Source organism: Erythrolamprus reginae, chromosome 10, assembly GCF_031021105.1.
Source record: "Erythrolamprus reginae isolate rEryReg1 chromosome 10, rEryReg1.hap1, whole genome shotgun sequence".
In the NCBI taxonomy this organism is placed as follows: Eukaryota; Metazoa; Chordata; class Lepidosauria; order Squamata; family Dipsadidae; genus Erythrolamprus; species Erythrolamprus reginae.
The window spans coordinates 6,250,291-6,271,878 of NC_091959.1; the positions used below are offsets into that span (position 1 = coordinate 6,250,291).

Here is a 21,588-nt window from a genome sequence, read left to right on the forward strand (position 1 = left end):
AGGATACTGCAAAATCTCCATTCTCTCCCCACTCCAGGGGAGAGGATACTGCAAAATCTCCCAACTCTGGGGCCAGCAAGAGGTGGTTTTTGCCAGTTCTCAGAACCACACAAAATTTCCACTATCAGAACCTTTCAGAACCTGCTAAATTTCACCCCTGAAGGACCCCAGCTACCTATTCTGATTGTTTCAAAAGCAGGGATCGGTCCTCCTGCCCCCCCAAAAGGTGACCACTCTCTCATATTTTCCTGGCCTGCCAGCTTCTGCATGTCCCTTCTATAAATAGTGGGACAAGACTCGGGCAGTTGCTGTAGATCTGGCTGGCAAGCATTCTGCATGAGGTCAGCCTCACCCAAGAAGAAAAATAGAACTTACAGTACCTCAGAAGGCCCTGGACCAGGCCACTGTTTCTCCTCCGAGGCTACCGGGGTTAGGGCATGCCGCGGTTCTTGCAAAGGCAGGGGCGAATCCACAGGTCCAGCCTCCGGGAGCTGCATGACGGGCTCGGCTTCAGAGTCCAGCAAGTCTGTTTCACGGATGAAAAGAATTTCCCCTTCTTTCTCCTCTGCAAAGAGAGGTGGGCTTCCAACTCTTGTTGGACCAGCTTGGCCCGGCTGCAGGACATCGTTTTCCGGGGCCTTGCTGCTTGGACCTTCCACCTTCGGTTCTATCGGGACCTCCGTCGTGATGGGCCTCGCTGCCCACCTGGGAGGATGGAATTGCTGGGCGTTCGATTCCCCGTCTGTCCCGGGGGCTTCCGTTTTGCCGTGCTTTATGGCCACTCCCTTAGATATCTGCCTGGCTTGGGTTTCGTTTCTTTTGTCTTCTGCCTTCGCCCTTTTCACGGTTGTGGGAAGAGTGTCCTTTACGTTGGGAAGGTCTCTGGTGGGAAGGGTCTTCTTCTCCGTAGCCCTTGCTTTACTTTCCAACACCGTCTTCTCCTCTCTAGGCTTTGCTCCAGCGTCGTAATACATCTCTTTCAACGAAAAATGCATCTCGGGTTTGGAAGGGGAGGAAGGCAGTAGGGACTCTTCTTGAAGTTGGGTTTCCACCGGCCCTCCGTTGACTGTAGGGGATGTGACTTTTGGGGACGACCCTGCAGGCATTGCTTCCTTCTGCACAGAGACCTTCCTCCTCGGTTGCGTGGCGTCTCCCTCTAGTGGAGAAACATCTCGGCTTGCATTCGGCGGACCCGCCTCGCCTTCCTCTTTCTTTTTCTTCTTCGCCGAACGTTCCTTGGTCACGATCCCCACCGTCTCGTAAATGTACTGAAGAAAACCGTTGTCATTCCTTTCCCCGTTTTCCTCCCCGCGGTCCAGAGAAGAGTCCCCATTGGTGGTGGCCCCTTCCGTTTCCAGATGCCCCGCTATGAAGTCATTGGGGAACAGGGTAGGGGTGGGGGTCACGGAGGCCTCCCGGTTCTTGGCCTTCTCATCTTCGCCAAAGCAGGCCTTCCCATCTGGGATCCGCACCTTGGCCACTTCCTCCTTGTCCCAGAGGGAGGCGCCGGAACGCATCCCGACGTCCCCCGTCAACCGCCGCTTCCTCTGGAACCTGTCTGGGCTGACTCGTCTCAACGGTTCGATCTCCACGTTCTCTTTCCCTCGCTTCCTGCTCTGCTCTATCTCGTACAGCTTGGCTTCCGCATTCCGCTTGAGCTTGGCGAACCACCGCTGGTGGATTTTGTACTCCGTCATGGTCCCGACCTCCAGGACCCCAGAACAGGACACAATGCCCTTGTTGTTCCTGGCAGAAGCCTGGTAAATAGCCGCGTCTTCCTCTTGACACCTGTCAGCAAAAAGAAAGAAATGCCAACCATGAGCCGGAACTCTGAACAAAGAGAGATGAATTTGCTATGAATAATGAACAATGCCAGCGGGCGGGACCTCGGGGAAGAGCCTTCTCTGTGGTGGCTCCAACCCTTTGGAATCAGCTGCCACCAGAGATACGTGCTATCTCCACCCTGCCGGTTTTCCGGAAAGCCATCAAGACCTGGCTTTTCCAGCAGCCCTGGAACTAGGAATGACTGTTTATAAGCATGTTTGTTTGTTTGTTTGTTTATTCGTTCCTTCGTTCCTTCGTTCCATCATTCGTTCGTTCGTTCGTTCCTTCATTCGTTCGTTCGTTCGTTCATTCATTCATTCATTTATTTATTTATTAGATTTGTATGCCACCCCTCTCCATAGACTCGGGGCGGCTAACAACAATAATAAAACAATATGAACAAATCTAATATTTAAGTTAATTTTTTTAAAAAAGAGTTTTACTGTGTTGTTATTGTTGTTATATTTTGTAATTTCTGTATTTTATGACGATTGTTAGCCGCCTGGGGTCCTTTTTGGACAGGGCAGCATACAAATATAAACAGCGAAGGGCTGCTCTTCTTACCTCCTACTGGAACTCCCTCGGAGGATGCCTGAAAGAGTGAGATTTTGGTAATTTTCGCTGATATTTTTGCTTCCATGCATGCAAAGAAGTAAAAAATCACCGAAAATGGGCAAAATCTCACTCTTGCGCAGGTCCTCACGCAACATTTGGCCTGCTGCATGTCACCTGGTTGGTCAATCCACAGGAACTGAATTTAAACATGCCTGGGATAAACATCAATCCATCCTAAGATAACATACAGGAAATAGTATAAGGGCAGACTACAGGGGGTGGACAGAAAAATGGAAACACCTTGCAGCTTTTCTGTGGAATCCAGATTTGTGAATCTCCCTTCAAACAGTTTTTGTGGAAACTGGGTTCTGTACGCGTCTATTGAGCTCTGCAGTGATTTTAGGAGCTGTGGTCTTGCCATCCGCTCTAACAATTTGCTTTAGAGTCCGACGGTCTCTCTCAGACCACTTCGACTTTCGACCAGACCTGTGCTTGGCTGAGGACGTTTTCCTTCTCTTTCAAAAGCAGTCATGACTTTTGAGACATGACCTCTTGAAATGCCAAACATTCGGGCACTTTCCGTTACTCTAGCGCCTGCCATTCGAGCACCAACAATTGGGCCTCTTTGAAAGTCTGAGAGGTCAGCCATTTCTAGAAGGTTATAACCAATTTCCTTAAATTTCTGTTAAAAAAAGGTAGTTTAAAAAAAACATATCAAATAACAGAATTAAAAAAACCAAACATTAAAATATGTCAAGTTTTGATTGATTTGAACTTGTTCAAACATTATGTCAAGTGTTTCCATTGTTTTGTCCACCCCCTGCAGATGGACCAGGAGGTCTTTTTCTCCTGTCAATCTTCTATAGAAACATAGAAACATAGAAAAGACCTCCTGGTCCATCTAGTCTGCCCTTATACTATTTTCTGTATTTTATCTTAGGATGGATATATGTTTATCCCAGGCATGTTTAAATTCAGTTACTGTGGATTTATCTACCACGTCTGCTGGAAGTTTATTCCAAGGATCTACTACTCTTTCAGTCAAATAATATTTTCTCATGTTGCTTTTGATCTTCTTTACAACTAACTTCAGATTGTGTCCCCTTGTTCTTGTGTTCACTTTTCTATTAAAAACACTTCCCTCCTGGACCTTATTTAACCCTTTAATATATTTAAATGTTTCAATCATGTCCCCCCTTTTCCTTCTGTCCTCCAGACTATACAGATTGAGTTCATGAAGTCTTTCCTGATACGTTTCCTGATATGTTTCTATGCTTCCCACTCATGCTCCTTGCAAAAGGATCGATGTCCTCCCCTGCTTTGTACATGGAGGGCCCCCCTCCAACCTGGCCAGGAGACAAGATATTAGGCCGCTAAATCCCCATGGCTTGCAAAGCCACCTTTCTTAGAATAACTGGAATCATCTGCTTGTTTGTAATGGAGCGTTTGACCTTGAGCTTAGGAAACGGTAGACGTTTGGACAGATGGTCTACGGAAGATACCGTTCTGAGCTTAACCGAACAATAGACGGGCTTTTTCCTCCCCTCTCCCCAGAGACAGCTGGCGAATGGGCGTCCCCCAAGAGCTAGGCCAGGGGTGGCGAACCTATGGCACGGGGCCACAGGTGGCATGTGGAGCCATATCCACTGGCACGCGATTCGTTACCCTAGTTCAACTCCAATGGGCATGTGCATGCTAACCAGCTGATTTTCGGCTCCACCGGAGGCTTTGGGAGGGCATTTTCGGTTTCCGGAGAGTCTCCAGGGGATAGGGGAGGGCAAAATATAGGTCTACCAGGCCCGCTAGAGGTTGAGAAATGGGCTCTTTCAGGCCTCCAGAGGGCCTCCGAGGGTGGCAGGGAAGGCCTTTGGAGCCTGGGGTGGGCAAAACACGAACCTATTGGGCCCACCAGAAGTTGGTAAACAGGCTGTTTTCAGCCTCCAGAAGGCCTCCGGGGGTGGGGGAAGCTGTTTCCCCCACCCCCAGCATTGAATGATGGGTGTGGGCACTCGCACATGCATGATATCGCATGCACATGCACTTTCAGCACCCAAGGGGGAAAAGGGTCACCATCACTGCGCTAGGCGCTCCCCACCTTCCTTACTTGTATAACTGCAGGGTGTGTCGGTTCCCATGTCGCAAAATCTCATATTTCGGCAATCCGCAGTATCGATCCATCTCTTCATTATCTCTGTACCAGGTCACCTCTGGCGGGGGGTATCCTGAATAGGACATCACACATTAGCAGAATCAAGGAGCGTTGCCGACTATAAGGGGAGGTGTTCGTCTCTGTTTCAAAGCCATTGAGCCAGTGCTATCCGAAGACATTTCTGCGGTGATGTGGCCAGTATGACATAAGGGAGCCCTGTCACCTTTCCACTGCAGTGGTACCTATTTATCTATTTGCATTTGCAGGCTTTCGAACTGCTGCTTTGGCAGTGGCTGGAGTGAGAATGGGAGCTTACCCCATTCTGCAGAAAAAAACTACTGCTGTCAACCTGCCTTCCATTCAGGACCAGAATACTGCACGAGTCAAAAAGAGTGCGGCGAAAATATTAATTAATAATAATAATAATTAATAATAATAATTTATTGGATTTGTATGCCGCCCCTCTCCGAAGACTCGGGGCGACTAACAACAATAATAAAAACAACATGTAGAATCCAATAATAAAAAACAACTAAAACCCATATTATAAAACAAAACATACACACAAACATACCATGCATAGCTTGTAATGGCCTAGGGGGAAGAGCTATCTCAACTCCCCCATGCCTGGCGGTATAAATGATTCTTGAGTAGTTTACGAAAGACAGGGAGGGTGGGGGCAGTTCTAATCTCCAGGGGGGAGTTGGTTCCAGAGGGCCAGAGCTGCCACAGAGAAGGCTCTTCCCCTGGGCCCCACCAAGCGGCATTGTTTAGTTGACGGGACCCAGAGAAGACCCACTCTGTGGGACCTAACTGGTCGCTGGGATTCGTGCAGCAGAAGGCGGTCCCTGAGGTAATCTGGTCCGGTGCCATGAAGGTCATAACCAACACTTTGAATTGTGACCGGAAACTGATCAGCAACCAATGCAGACTGTGGAGTGTTGGTGTGACATGGGCATATTTGGGAAAGCCCATGATTGCTCTCGCAGCTGCATTCTGCACGATCTGAAGTTTCCGAACACTTTTCAAAGGTAGCCCCATGTAGAGAGCATTACAGTAGTGGAGCCTCGAGGTGATGAGGGCATGAGTGACTGTGAGCAGTGACTCCCGGTCCAAATAGGGCCGCAACTGGTGCACCAGGCGAACCTGGGCAAACGCCCCCCTCGCCACAGCTGAAAGATGGTTCTCTAATGTGAGCTGTGGATCGAGGAGGACGCCCAAGTTGCGAACCCTCTCTGAGGGGGTCAATGATTCTCCCCCCAGGGTAATGGATGGACAGATGGAATTGTCCTTGGGAGGCAAGACCCACAGCCACTCCGTCTTGTCTGGGTTAAGTTTGAGGTTGTTGACACCCATCCAGGCCCCAACAGCCATCTTCCCATTTTATGACTGTATGACTGCAACTTGTTGCTTGTATCCTTAAGATTTTTATTCATACGGATTGTTCCAAACAGGACTTGTAGAGCGGTGGAATCGGGTGATCTTCCCTCCTCAACCTCAACATAGGCCAGGGATGAGAACATCCTCACATTCTAGGAAGTGAGACCGCTTTGGTGGATTTGAGTCCGAGGTTAAAAAACAGACACTTGGTGGAAGGCCAGTTGCTCCATGGAGAACCCTACGTCACGCTCTGTAAACTGAACCCAAAGTTTCCATTGGGCCAAAGCAACAAGAGTTGCATCATAGTCCTCTTGTGTCCTTTAAGTGCCTTTAGTCAGCAGATGTCTTTCCAGGACAATGATATCATACCATCTGCATGACTGCTGGCCGTCTGAGCCAAAAGCAGTCCCAGTGCTCTATTCAGAGAGGGCCAAGCTCAAGGGAGGGATTGTCTATCTCCAGAAGTGTCTTCGACCAAGCAAAATTTTTAAAAAAGGATCCACCTCCCATTGTGGTCCAGCTGGCACCAACTGAGGCTTCAGGTGGGAAGAGAAGACAATCTCTGAAAAGCCTACATGAGCCTACACGAGTTTACATCCTGTTCTGTCGAGCTCTCTGGTAGACTCCTCCCGAAAATTCACAGGTACAAATTTCAGACACACACACGTTTGAAAATTCAAAACAATGTTCTTTATAATGAAAATTCACTTAATACCAAGCCCTCTTTTTCTATAGCAAAGAGCCCTCGTCTCCAAACAAACTGGTAATTGGTACAAGTCCCTTATCAGTTCTGAGATACTTAGCTTGCAGCTGTGAGGCAATTCACAGTCCTTCTTCTTTCACAAAGTGAAACACACTTTGCTCTGGTTTAGTTTCAAAGCGGGGAAAAAGCAACACACCAAGGTCGAAGTCAGCAAGGCAGGCACGAAACACAACGATCAGATAATCCTCCACAATGGCCAAACCCACAGGCTGCTCTTTATAGCAGCCTCACTGATGACCACAGCCCCACCCAACCACAGGTGGCCTCATTTTCTTTGATAATAATCTCTCAGTTGTTGCTGCCTATGCATCGCTCTCTGCATGCGTGGCTGTATCATTAACTCTTGTTCTGAATCCAAGGAGGAGCTAGATAATTGATCTCCTTCTGAGCTGTCTGCCCCACTCTCCTCCTCCCTGTCACTCATGTCTTCTTGGTCAGAGGAGCCTTCATCAGCAGATTCCACCAGGAGTAAAACAGGCCTGCAGCATGTGGATGTCTCCCCCACATCCACAGTCCTTGGGACAGGAGCTGGGCCAGAGCTAACCACAACATGTCCTAAGTTGCATTAACAGAAGGATACAATCAAAATCTAGCATGCAGCCGTGTGAGCTACATTGGGTGTACCTAGGTACACCCATATCAGTCCAGCACTCCGCAAACTGCACTGCTTGTTGATCGGTCTCTAATCACAATTCAAGGTGTTGGTTATCACCTATAAAGCCCTACATGGCATTGGACCAGACCAATAAGAACACACCGAGTTGGCTTCCTCCAGGTCCCATCAACTAAGCAATGGGACCGTGGGAGAGGGCCTTCTCTGTGGCTGCCCTGGCTCTATGGAATCAACTTCCCCAGGGTGGGCAGCAGGCAGGACGGGGTGGACCAGAATATCTCTGGGACTGCCTTCTGCCACACGAATTCCAGCGACCGGTTAGGTCCCAGAGTTGGCCTTCTCTGGGTCCCGTCGACGAAACAATGTCGTCTGGCGGGGCCCGGGGCAAGAGCCTTCTCTGTGTGGGCCCCAGCCCTCTGGAATCAGCTCCCCCCAGAGATTCGCACTGCTCTCACCCTCCTCATCTTCCACAAGGGCCTCAAGACCCACCTATGTCGCCAGGCCTTGGGCAACTTCAGATCGTGCAGAATGCAGCTGTGAGAGCAATCATGGGCTTCCCTAGGTATTCCCATGTCACGCCAACACTCCGCAGTCTGCATTGGTTGCCGATCAGTTTCCGGTCACAATTCAAAGTGTTGGTTATGACCTATAAAGCCCTTCATGGCACCGGGCCAGATTATCTCCGGGACTGCCTTCTGCGGCACGAATCCCACTGACCAGTTAGGTCCCACAGAGTTGGCCTTCTCCAGGTCCAGTCAACTAAACAATGTCGTTTGGCGGGACCCAAGGGAAGAGCCTTCTGTGTGGCGGCCCCGGCCCTCTGGAACCAACTCCCCCCAGAGATTAGAATAGCCCCCATCCTCCTTGCCTTTCGTAAGCTTCTTAAAACCCACCTCTGCCGTCAGGCATGGGGGACTGAGATATTCTTTCCCCCTGGGCTTCTATAATTTATGCATGGTATGTTTGTATGTATGATTGGTTTTATAACAAGGGTTCTTAGCTGTTTTAGTATTGGATTGTCACATGCTGTTTTTATCACTGTTGTTAGCCGCCCCGAGTCTGCGGAGAGGGCCGGCATATAAATCCAATAAATAAATAAAATAGATAAATAAATTAGATCTTGCCCCCCTGACCAATAAATGTGATGCATGGTGTGATTGGATCGTCTGATTGAGTATTCTGTGAGCCGCCTTGAGTTTTCGGAGAAGGGCAGCATGCAAATCTAATAAATAATAATAATAATGATGATGATGATGCAATGCTTTCTGCACCGTCCATCTCGTCACTTAGAAATTAGTGGGGGCCCTGATCCATCACAATAAGGAGGCTACAGAAAGCAGCCCTGAAACCGAAGCAAGGAGAGATGCCATCTGATTTGCCCCCCATGCCTTTTCAGCGATCGTGCGGGCCAACGATCAAAGGAGTGATGTGGTCCAAGACAATGAAACAGGATCCGACTTGCTTGGTCTCACTCTGCTCCAGATTCGTTACCCAGAGAAGCTATCCAAGAACTTGATTGGTCTCCTTCCCAACGGGAGCTCCAATTACACGTCCCAAACCCATTATCACCAGCTGAAGAGTAGGTGGCATCAGCAAGTGACTTATGTGCGGTTGAAATCCATCCCAGATCTATGGAGTATAGAGGTCTGCTCAAACAATAGACCAGTGTTTCCATAGACCAGTGTTTCTCATCCTTGGTCACTCCTGGCTGGGGAATTCTGGGAGCTGAAGTCCACACATCTTCAAGCAGCCAAGACTGAGAAACACAGTGGTACCTCTACCTACGAACGCCTCTACTTATGAACTTTTCTAGATAAGAACTGGGTGTTCAAGATTTTCTTTGCCTCTTCTCAAGAACCATTTTCCACTTACAAATCTGAGTCTCTGAAACTGTAACTGGAAAAGGCAGGGAGAAGCCTCCGTGGGGCCTCTCTCGGAATCTCCTGGGAAGAAACAGGGCCGGAAAAGGCAGGGAGAAGCCTCCGTGGGGCCTCTCTCGGAATCTCCTGGGAGGAAACAGGGCCGGAAAAGGCAGGGAGAAGCCTCTGTGGGGCCTCTCTAGGAATCTCCTGGGAGGAAACAGGGCCAGAAAAGGCAGGGAGAAGCCTCCGTGGGGCCTCTCTAGGAATCTCCTGGGAGGAAACAGGGCCGGAAAAGGCAGGGAGAAGCCTCCGTGGGACCTCTCTTGGAATCTCCTGGGAGGAAACAGGGCCGGAAAAGGCAGGGAGAAGCCTCTGTGGGGCCTCTCTAGGAATCTCCTGGGAGGAAACAGGGCCGGAAAAGGCAGGGAGAAGCCTCTGTGGGGCCTCTCTAGGAATCTCCTGGGAGGAAACAGGGCCTCCCCCCTCCCTGTGGTTTCGCCAATCACACACATTTGCTTTTACATTGATTCCTATGTGGAAAATTGCTTCTTCTTGCAAACTTTTCTACTTAAGAACCTGGTCATGGAACGAATTAAGTTCGTAAGTAGAGGTGCCACTGTACTAATTCAAGCAGAGAAATCAACCATCCCTTACCAAGTGAATGTAGTGTCCTTAGTATGGCCAGCTTTGGCACATTATTTTATCCCCGGTTAGGGCTGGGAAAAAAACCTTATTTGGAGTGAGTAGCAATGAAAAAAAGCCTGCAAAGACTTAGGACTGGAAAAACCTTTTTCGGAGGGAGTAGCAATGAAAAAGCCTGCAAGCCGGGAAGATCGTTAGCACCTCATTAAGGCTGAAAAAAAGCTTTGAGAAAGCTACGTTCAGAGTATAAGACGCACCCAAAACCACTTATTAAATGGGTAATCCTCACTTAGCAATAGAAACTTGGGGCTCAATGGCCAGTTGTATGTTGAGAACTATCTGTACAGGTTTTCAGATTGAGAGAGTCGTAACTTTGAACAGTCACTAAACCAATGGTCGTAAGTAAAGGAACTATCTGTACTCTTTTAATACGTCATATATCCCTTCCTTTGGCTTCAAAGCCACACAAGGTCAAGCTGGATTTCTATTTGCTCTCTACATGGGGCTACCTTTGAAAAATGTTCGGAAACTTCAGATCGTGCAGAGAGCAATCATGGGCTTTCCCAAATATGCCCATGTCACACCAACACTCCGCAGTCTGCATTGGTTGCCGATCAATTTCCGGTCACAATTCAAAGTGTTGGTCATCACCTATAAAGCCCTTCATTGCACCGGACCAGGTTATCTACGAGACCGCCTTCTGCCGCATGAATCCCAGCGACCAGTTAGGTCCCACAGAGTGGATCTTCTCCGGGTCCCATCAACTAAACAATGTCGCCTGGCGGGACCCAGGGGAAGAGCCTTCTCTGTGGCGGCCCCGGCCCTCTGGAACCAACTCCCCCCAGAGATTAGAACTGCCCCCACCCTCCTTGACTTTTGTAAGCTACTTAAAACCCACCTCTGCCATCAGGCATGGGGGAATTGAGATCCTCTTTCCCCCTAGGCCTTTACAATTCTATGCATGGTATGTATGTATGTATGTCTGGTTTTTATATTAATGGGTTTTTAATCGTTTTTAGTATTAGATTACTATTGTACACTGTTTTATTGTTGCTGTTAGCCGCTCTGAGTCTCTGGAGAGGGGCGGCATACAAATCCAATAAATAAATAAATAAATAAATAAATAAATAAATAAAATCGGTTCTGAATTATTGCATAGCAAACCATCCAGAGATCCGTTTTAAGACAACTTTACTTACATGGAAGGAATGAAAGCAGAGCTTATACGGGTTGATCTTGAGAATACCTGATAAATAAATGTATAATCTGCATAAACCCGTTGGTGTATCCATCAGAGCCAAACGCTTGCACACCGAACAGGCTCAGAACGTGTAAATTGGGCTGGTGGGAAGGGATCTCTTTAAGAGCTTTCTCCTAAGCCACGCTGGACTTTTGAAGATCAAATCAAAAGCTTCAGCAGGCATCAATCTTATTATCACGGGCTATGTCTATCCTAGGCATGACAGCAAGAGACAGAGAAACCTTTGATGGTCAAGGCGACGGTGAATCATTCAAGGTGGAGCAAAGATATTTATTTATTTATTTATTTATTTATTTATTTATTTATTTCTTTATTTATTTATTGGATTTGTATGCCGCCCCTCTCCGGAGACTTGGGGCGGCTAACAGTGACAATAAAACAGTGTACAATAGTAATTTGGCATTAGAAATGATTAAATGACACATATCTCATATTTTCAGCCATCAGAGAGGTTCAGAAAGCCACAAACATCTGGGCTGAGAGGCAGCATGTTGGAGAAGGTAGGTAAATATCATTCTAAATATATGTATATATACTGATCAAAAACATAAAGGGAACACTTAACACAATATAACTCCAAGTAAATCAAACTTCTGTGAAATCAAACTGTCCACTTAGGAAGCAACACTGATTTATTTATTTATTTATTTTTATTATTTATTTATTTATTTATTTATTTATTGTTTATCCAATACACAATACATATTGAAGAGGATAGACACTGAGTAATATATATAAAGATAATATGTAAAACAGAAGAGAAAATATAAGAGAGGAAAAAAACGTATATAATATATGAGATAAAGGAAAGACAATTGGACAGGGGACAAAAGGCACACCAGTGCACTTATGTACGCCCCTTACTGGCCTCTTAGAAACCTGGAAATGTCAATCGTGGATAGTCTAAGGGAGAAATGTTGGGGGTTGGGGATTGACACTATTGAGTCCGGTAATGAGTTCCACGCTTCGACAAATTGATTGTTAAAGTCATATTTTTTACAGTCAAGTTTGGAGCGGTTAATATTAAGTTTGAATCTGTTGCGTGCTCTTGTGTTGTTGTGGTTGAAGCTGAAGTAGTCATTGACTGGTAGGACGTTGCTGCATATGATCTTGTGGGTATTCTACTCTACCCTGCTCTATTTTAGTCTATTTTATTCCATTCCAGTCTATTTTCCCAGCCTTAAAGTGGTGCTGATGATCTTCCTGGCTTGCAGGATGTTATCTGAAGTTTTTTTCCCAGCCCTAAATCTTTACAGTCAAGTTTAGAGCGGTTAATATTAAGTTGACCATCAACTTCACCTGCTGTTGTGCACATTCAACTGTGTACAGAACAAAGTATTCAATGAGAATATTGCATTCATTCAGATCTAAGATGTGTTAGTTGAGTGTTCCCTTTATTTTTTTGAGCAGTGTATATCAGGACCTGGCCAGGATAGGTATCAACCCTGTGGTAGTCCAAAGGAAAAATTCAACGCTTGTTCTTGAGAACATCCATGGAAATGTTGAGGTGGGTTAACTCACCTATCACAATGCACGTGAATTTGGCATCGGCGTCCTTCGAGACGGCAAAGGATTTGAGGGTGGTTTCAAAGACCGGCTGGGTCTCTTCGGTCAGCTGAGCAATGATGGCACAAAAGGTGCCCCTAAAAGAATCAAAGGACCCCAAATTAGAACTTGAGCAAGCCGACTAAGGAAAACCTGAAGAGGTCACCTTCTCTCCAGACGCTTCTATTGAGTACTCACGCAGTCCTAGCAGTTGAAAAATGCCTTCTTAGAAAACTTCTGGAGAACTTTAAGAGGCAAAACACTGCAACAAAGCAATCCCAAGTTCATTCCAGACATGGACAGTTCCACGAGGACATGAAAATTGCAACACACAAACTCATCCTGGTTTTTTCCCTCTCCAAGTGCCCAGAGAAAGGAAAATGCTTTGGACTGCCAAAGCCTCCTTAAGCGCCATCGAAAGGCTCCTCTGGCAGCCCAGAAAAGCCTGAGATGGCCGGGATTAAATGGGAAATGGCAGGAAACTGGCCGGGCCTTCGTGCCGCTCTCAAATTTCCTGGGAAATTTTTCCGGGCTCGGGTTCTTAAGTAGAAAATGGATCTTAAGAAGAGGCAAAAAAATCTTGACCACCTGGTTCTTATCTGGAAAAGTTCTTAAGTAGAGGTACCGCTGTATTTATATGCCACCCAACTCCCGAAGGGGGGAAAAAACATTCCAAAATGAGCATTGTACCATCCTGAACATTATAGACATCACAATGTTAAGTGTTAAAAGCAAATTTAAAACCCCTTCAAATCATTTCGTAGTCGGAGCTCACCTATTTCAACCGCAAGATCATTGGCCTCAGGCCTGCCAGAAAAGCCAGGTCTTTACTGCTTTTCGGAAGACCAACAGGGTGGGGGCAGTCTGGATCTGCAGAGGTAGCTGGTTCCAGAGAGCTGGGGCCACCACAGAGAAGGCCCTCCCCTGCGGGCCCACCAGTTGACGGGACCCAGAGGAGACCAACTCTAGGGGATCTCACCAGTCGATGGGAGCTATTTGGCAGAATGCCGTCTCAAAGATAACCTGGTCCTGAGAAGAGGTGGGCAGCCACTTACCTCGCTACCCGGCAGTCCTCAGCGGCTGACTCCTGATAACTGTGCACTCCCCGTGCAAGATTTGGTTCTGCGCATGTACAGCAAGCCAAATCTCGAGAGATTTCGCCTATTTTAGCTGATATTTTTGCTTCCATGCATGTGCAGAAGCAAAAAACCCTGGCAATTTTCGCTGGAAATCTGTCGGGAGGAGCCCATGTCTGGTCCTGAGTAGTGTTGGGTGAACCCAACGAAGTTCATGTTTGTGTTCGGCACCCTAATTTTTTTAAAAAGTTCGTGTTCGGCACCCGAACCCGAACTTTGCCGAACTTTTGGGTTCGGCGCTCGGGAAAGCACCGGGAAGTGCCGTCACCCAGCTGTCACCTTCCAGAACAGCGGGGCACTTCACGCCACTCTCCCAAACCCAAACCCGAACTTTTGCCGAACTTCCGAGTTTGGTGTTCGGGAGAGCGCCGGCAAGCGCCGCCGCCCAGATGTCACCTTCAGAAACAGCCAGGGCGCTTCTCGGCGGTCTCCCGAATGCCGAACTCAGAAGTTCGGCAAAGGTTCTGGTTCGGGTTCAGGCTCCGGAGAATGCCGGGAAGCACCCCAGCTGTTCCGGAAGGTGACAGCTGGGCGGCGGCACTTCCTGGTGCTCTCCCGTACCTGAACCCAAACTTTTGCCAAACTTCTGCAAAAATTCAGGTTCCGGTTCAGTATAATGAACCACGCAAAGTTCGGTACGAACCCGAACTTTGCGCATTCGATTCACCCAACACTAGTCCTGAGCCATATAGGGCTTTAAAGATTATAACCAATATCTTGAAGGATTGTGTCCGGAGACCAATAGAGAACCAGTGCAGCTCACGGAGGATTGGTTTAATGTGGGTGTACCCACGACAGCTCGTGTAGCTACATTCTGGACCAATTGTAGTTTCCGGATACTCTTCAGGGGAAGCTCCATGTAGAATGCATTGCAATAATCTAATCGTGAGGTGACAAGGGCGTGATTGACAGGGAGGAGAGCCTCTTGATCCAGGTAGGGTCGCAGTTGATGCCCCAGATGAATCTGTGCAAAGGTCCCCTTAGCTACAGATGTCACCTTTTGATCTAATTCCAGCTGTGAGTCATAGAAACATAGAAACATAGAAGTCTGACGGCAGAAAAAGACCTCATGGTCCATCTAGTCTGCCCTTATACTATTTTCTGTATTTTATCTTACGATGGATCTATGTTTATCCCAGGCATGTTTAAATTCAGTGACTGTGGATTTATCTACCACGTCTGCTGGAAGTTTGTTCCAAGGATCTACTACTCTTTCAGTAAAATAATATTTTCTCATGTTGCTTTTGATCTTCCCCCCAACTAACTTCAGATTGTGTCCCCTTGTTCTTGTGTTCACTTCCCTATTAAAAACACTTCCCTCCTGGACCTTATTTAACCCTTTAACATATTTAAGTCCCCTTTTCTTTCCCCACGGCATGTTCTCTGGGAATCAGAGTCTCAAATCTGATTTGGCATAACACCCAGTTCGTTGATCCGGTTGCTTTCATGCACTGGTGTACACAAACCCACTCCGATTGTGGGGAGGGGGGGAACAAAGGGAGAGGAGGGGGGAGATGCGATCCCAGAACCCCAGGCTTTGCTTGTGCCGCTATGCTAACGTAAAGACGATCGTGCACGGGTGCAAATTCATCTCAGACGGAAATGCTGGATGATAAACGAAACCACGTTCAGACTACGGGCTACATTCAAACAGTGCAAAACAACAGCAACAACCCACTTACGGCTTTGTGCAAGTCTACACACTTCACACAGTGAGAGGTCGTGCGCAAACAGTGACAAATCGAGTCGCCAGGTGTGTAAGTGGGCTATCCAAGATCGCTTATGTGTGTGTGGGCGGGTGGGAACACCAAAACCTCCCCGGCTAGATTGATACGAAAATATTATTATCATTTTCGTGATAATACATTTTCAAGGTTACATCACCTATCTCTACTCCCTTTTGGACAAGAGTCCATCACCCACTCGCAGGACACATGCTTGGCCTGCCGCAGATCCTGGACTCAACTCTTGGCATCTCCACTTTGAAGGATGACATGACAGGTGACAGGAGTGTATGTTTGCCCAAGAGGACCTTTAAGAACAGATGCCCAGTTTGGATGAACAACAGACCATCGGCTAGATATGATTTAGGGGAACTTCCAAAGTTTAGAAATTAGCTCTGTTCCATCCCCTGTCCTATTCTCTCTCTCTCTCTCTCTCTCTCTCTCTCTCTCTCATCTATCTATCTATCATCTATCATCTATCTATCTCTCTATCTGTCTATCAATCTATCTATCTATCTATCTCTCTCTATCTCTCTATCTCTCTATCTGTCTGTCTATCTATCTATCTATCTATCTATCTCACTCTCTTTCTTTCTATCTATCTATCTGTCTGTCTGTCTGTCTATCTCACTCTCTTTCTTTCTATCTATCTGTTTGTCTGTCTGTCTATCTATCATCTATTTATCTATCATCTATCTATCTATCTCTCTTTCTCTCTCTCTCTATCTCTATCTCTCTATCTCTCTATCTCTCTATCTGTCTATCTATCTATCTATCTATCTATCTATCTATCTATCTATTATCTACCGATCTATCTATCTATCTATCTATCTATCTATCTATCTATCTATCTATCTATCTTGCTTCTATCACTATATCTCTATCTCTTCTTCTACTATATTATTGCTACATCTTCTCCTCTACTCTTCCATTGATTGATGTACTATGTGTATATCCCCTGTAACCTCATTGTGTTTTGGACTAACGGACTAACTAACTAACTAACTAACTAACTAACTAACTAACTAACTAACTAACTAACTAACTAAATAAATCTCGAGAGATCCCCTTCTTTCCAGCCCAAACGAGCTCATAAATCTATTGTCAGTTTTGAGCAAGGGCCCTTTTCCAAACCGAGCTCCATGTCCATGAAGTGGTTGGGCGCTTGGCCCTTGAGCAAACACAACATGGCTTTAGCCAACACTTAGCAAGGAAGGTGCCACCGAACAGAGGAAGGCGGAGGGAGAAGGGTGGGTTGTAAGCTCCCTGGTAAAGTGGGCAGAGCTGTTAGTACCCCTGGACGACAGTGAGCCACACCACAAGTTTTGGATGCCACCGAGTCGCAGTTGGGCAAGACGTAGGAGAAGATTTACCTTCTATAGCTGGTGGGGGACACCCGCTGGGGTAGCAAGCTAAGCAGAAAGAGCAAACAAAAGAATTAGGCTTGAAAATGAGAGAGAAAGAAAGAGAGAGAAAGAGGGAGGAAGGGAGAGAGAGAAAGAGGGAGGAAGGGAGAGAGAGAGAGAAAGATATATATATAGAGAGAGGGAGGGAGAGAGAGAGAAAGAGAGGGAGAGAGGGAGGAAGGGAGAGAGAGAGAGAAAGAGATAGAGAGAAAGAGAGAGAGGGAGAGAGAAAGGGGGGAGAGAGAGAGAGAAAGAGAGAGAGAAAAAGAAAGAGAGAAAGAGAGAGGGAGGGAGGAAGGGAGAGAGAAAGAGATAGAGAGAAAGAGAGAGAGGGAGAGAGGAAGGGAGAGAGAGAGAGAGAAAGAGAGAGAGAAAAAGAAAGAGAGAAAGAGAAAGAGAGAGAGGGAGGAAGGGAGAGAGAGAGAGAGAAAGAGAGAGAGAAAGAGGGAGATGGAGAGAGGAAGGGAGAGGGAGAGAGAGAAAAGAAAGAAAGAGAGAGAAAGAGAGAGAGGGAGAAAGGGAGAGAGAGAGAAAGAGGGAGAGGGAGAGAGGAAGAGAGAGCGAGAGGGAAAGAAAGAGAGAAAGAGAAAGAGAGAGGGAGGGAGGGAGGGAGAGAAAGAGATAGAAAGAGGGAGAGGGAGAGAGGAAGGGAGAGAGAGAGAAAGAGTGAGAGAAAAAGAGAGAGAGAGAGAGAAAGAGAGAGAGGGAGGAAGGGAGAGAAAGACACAGGGGGAGGGAAAGAGGGAGGAAGAGAGAGAGAGAGAATCAGAGAAAAGAAGTGAAATCACAGCATACATCCAATCTTCTGGCCGAGGTCAAGGATATTAATATAATTCAGCTGCTTCTGACGACCAGCGAGGATAAGCAAAGGAGGTTGGCCATGGCAACCGAAGCTGTGAATGAAGAACCTCGTGGAGAACAGCATAAGGTAATTATCACAAGGCCAAATGTGTCCCTCCCTCCCAGCCACCAACAAAGCCCACTAAGCGTTTAGCAGCAGCGGCAACAAAGCAGTCACACGCAAGAGGCAAGAGGAGGCATTGAAACCCTCGCAATGACTCCAGCTTTCTTGAACTCTCCTCTTTGTAAGAGAAGGACTTGACAAAATTTAAAACCTCAGCATTAAAAAAAACCCTCCCATCCATCATTCATTCATAACTTGAGCAGGATGTTGCCGCTCAAAGGCCCCAGGCATGCCATGTTTTTAAAGCCTTTCAAAAGGCAGTATGAATCTCCGAGGGGAGTTGATTCCGGAGGACCGGAGCTGCCACAGAGAAGGCCCTGCTTGGATGACGGGAGCCGGACGAGGCCAACTCTGTGGGATCTCTCCCCTCGGTCACTAGGGCATATGCAGCAGAAGACAGTCCCATGAGAAAGTCACTGGACTTTCTAGTTTTTCTTAGAAGATGCTTTGCTTCTCGTCCAGGAAGATTCTTCGGTTCTGGTCCAAAGGGCATAGCTAAATATCTATGGAGATTATCCATCACCTGGGTCATGATTGTTCCAAAGGCTTTTTTCTTGGAAGACACTTCACGTCTCATCCAAGAAGCTCCTTCGCCTCTGACAGGATAGTGGGGAATGGTAGGATTTATAGTCCTGGCAGACAGCTAAATTCGGAGCTGTAGAAGCTTCTTGGGTGACAAGCAAAATGTCTTCCAAGAAACATAGAAACATAGGAGATTGACAGCAGGAAAAAAACCTCCTGGTCCATCTAGTCTGGCCTTATACTATTTCCTGTATTTTATCTTAGGATGGATCTATGTTTATCCCAGGCATGTTTCAATTCAGTGACTGTGGATTGACCAACCACGTCTGCTGGAAGTTTGTTCCAAGCATCTACTACTCTTTCAGTCAAATCATATTTTCTCACGTGGCTTTTGATCTTTCCCCCAACTAACCTCACATTGTGCCCCCCCTTGTTCTTGGGTTCACTTTCCTATTAAAAACACTTCCCTCCAGAACCTTATTTAACCCTTTAACCTATTTAACCTACTCAATCTGTATAGTCTGGAGGACGGAAGGAAAAGGGGGGACATGATCGAAACATTTAAATATGTTAAAGGATAAATGCATAAGCCACGCCCACAGTGTGATAGTAATTTTTTTTTTTTAATTTTGGTTACACAGAACCGGTAGAAAAAAAATTGATATTTTTTTTTCTTTCCCCCCCCTTCTGGGCTCTGGATATGTCCTATCACAGTAAATGAGGTTGAATATGTATAATTGTAGAACAGCTCTGTGTGTGTATACATACACATACAGTTTATATAGTAGATAATGTATATTTTTGTGTGTCTGTGGGTAATATGTTTTTATATGTATGGCATATATACATAGAATTAAATAGTATATTTTGGATGTTGAGTAATTATTATTATTATTATTATTATTATTATTATTATTATTATTATTTATTGGATTTGTATGCCGCCCCTCTCCGCAGACTCGGGGCGGCTAACAACAATGATAAAAACAGCATGTAACAATCAAATTAATAAAACAACTAAAAACCCTTGTAGTAAAACCAAACATACACACAAACATACCATGCATAACTTGTAATGGCCTAGGGGGAAAGAATATCTTAACTCCCCCATGCTTGGCGATAAAGGTGGGTTTTGGGTAATTTGCAAAAGACAAGGAGGGTGGGGGTCGTTCTAATCTCTGGGGGGAGTTGACTCCAGAAGGCCGGGGCCGCCACAGAGAAGGCTCTTCCCCTGGGTCCCGCCAATAAATAGAGAAGGAAATTGGTTCTCTTTCAGGCCAGGAGAGGCCAGGCATCCTAACCCTAACCCTTGACGTGAGTGACGTCACGTTGGCCACCTTTAAGCCAGTCACATGACCTTTAAGCCACCCCGGCCACATGATCATCAAGCCACTCCCACCTGGTCACATGGGCAGCAAGCCACACCCACAAAATAAGCCACGCCCACAGTGCGGTAGTAAACTTTTTTGCCTGATCTCAGTCCTACTTTTCATCCATTCCTTGACTGTCTAGTGATGGCCGTGAGATCCAGTCAACGTTTTGGCTTTTGGAGAAGAACTTTGGGATCCATTTGGAAAAAACAAATGAAGAGCCGGTCATTTCTGTGCAGGGAAGGGGGTCACAGGCTCAGCCTGGCTTGCAAATAGGCCAGTTGGAGGAGAGACGTCAGAGAGAGCTGTCTAAGGAAGAGCAGACGGGCTATTTATACGCCTGCTTTCCGGAATGCTGCACTCGGACGGGGCCTCCACCAGATAGTGTTCAACCGGCTCTCTGGTTTCCCAAGAGGGTATGTTGACACCTAGGAACCGATTAAGGGTGAACGGTCATATCACACCCAACGCTGCATTGTTCCTTGTGGGTCCACGCTCCATTCTGCACCAAAGGTGTGTTTTTTCCCCCGGTCCAATTTCAAGAATTTAATTTGGACTTTCTGGTTTTTCTGGTCGAAAGACAGGCTACAAAAATGGTGGAAGGTCTTAAGCATGAAGCTGATCAGGAAAGACTTCATGAACTCAATCTGTAGAGTCTGGAGGATGGAAGGGAAAGGGGGAACGCAATTGAAATATTTAACATAGAAACATAGAAGACTGACGGCAGAAAAAGACCTCATGGTCCATCTAGTCTGCCCTTATACTATTTCCTGTATTTTATCTTACAATGGATATATGTTTATCCCAGGCATGTTTAAATTCAGTTACTGTGGATTTACCAACCACGTCTGCTGGAAGTTTGTTCCAAGGATCTACTACTCTTTCAGTAAAATCAAATTTTCTCATGTTCCTTTTGATCTTTCCCCCAACTAACTTCAGATTGTGTCCCCTTGTTCTTGTGTTCACTTTCCTATTAAAAACACTTCCCTCCTGAACCTTATTTAACCCTTTAACATATTTAAATGTTTCGATCATGTCCCCCCTTTTCCTTCTGTCCTCCAGACTATACAGATTGAGTTCATGAAGTCTTTCCTGATACGTTTTATGCTTAAGACCTTCCACCATTCTTGTAGCCCATCTTTGGACCCGTTCAATTTTGTCCATATCTTTTTGTATGTGAGGTCTCCAGAACTGAACACAGTATTCCAAATGTGGTCTCACCAGCGCTCTATATAAGGGGATCACAATCTCCCTCTTCCTGCTTGTTATACCTCTAGCTATGCAGCCAAGCATCCTACTTGCTTTTCATTTGGAAGAGAAACCTTTTTGCTTCGTTCTCCCCTTCTGCTAATACAGGGGGAAAAAATCTACCATCTGCTTCACAGCCAATACTTTCCTAATCCATTTTCACAGTGAACCGACCCGTGGTAGAGTTCCCTGCACTTTCCAACTCGTAAGCTTTTTTTACAGATGGCAGTAAATATGGTAGATACTTTCCTATTCAGAAATACACTGCTCAAAAAAAATAATAATAATAATAATAATAATAATAATAATAATAATAATAATAATAATAATAATGGGAACACTTAAACAACACAATATACTGTAACTCTAAGTCAATCAAACTTCTGTGAAATCAAACTGACCACCTAGGAAGCAGCAACACAGATGGACAATCAATGTCACAATGCTGTTGTGCACATTCAACTTTGTACAGAACAAAGAGTCTAGGGAGAGGGGCAGCATGCAAATCTAATAGATAGATAGATAGATAGATAGATAGATAGATAGATAGATAGATAGATAGATAGATAGATAGATAGATAAATTCAATGAGAATATTTCATTCATTCAGATCTAGGATGTGTT

At 46.1% G+C, this 21,588-nt stretch overlaps 1 protein-coding gene across 1 annotated transcript in view; it reads right to left on the reverse strand.

Annotated features, from left to right (window-relative positions):
- ALPK3 (alpha kinase 3) overlaps nt 1–21,588 on the reverse strand; it is a 43,225-nt gene that overhangs the window by 19,585 nt on the left and 2,052 nt on the right. The window contains 4 exon segments of the mRNA XM_070762943.1: nt 381–1,788; nt 4,484–4,601; nt 12,571–12,692; nt 16,828–16,866. Coding sequence (XP_070619044.1) covers nt 381–1,788; nt 4,484–4,601; nt 12,571–12,692; nt 16,828–16,866 — 1,687 coding nt within the window.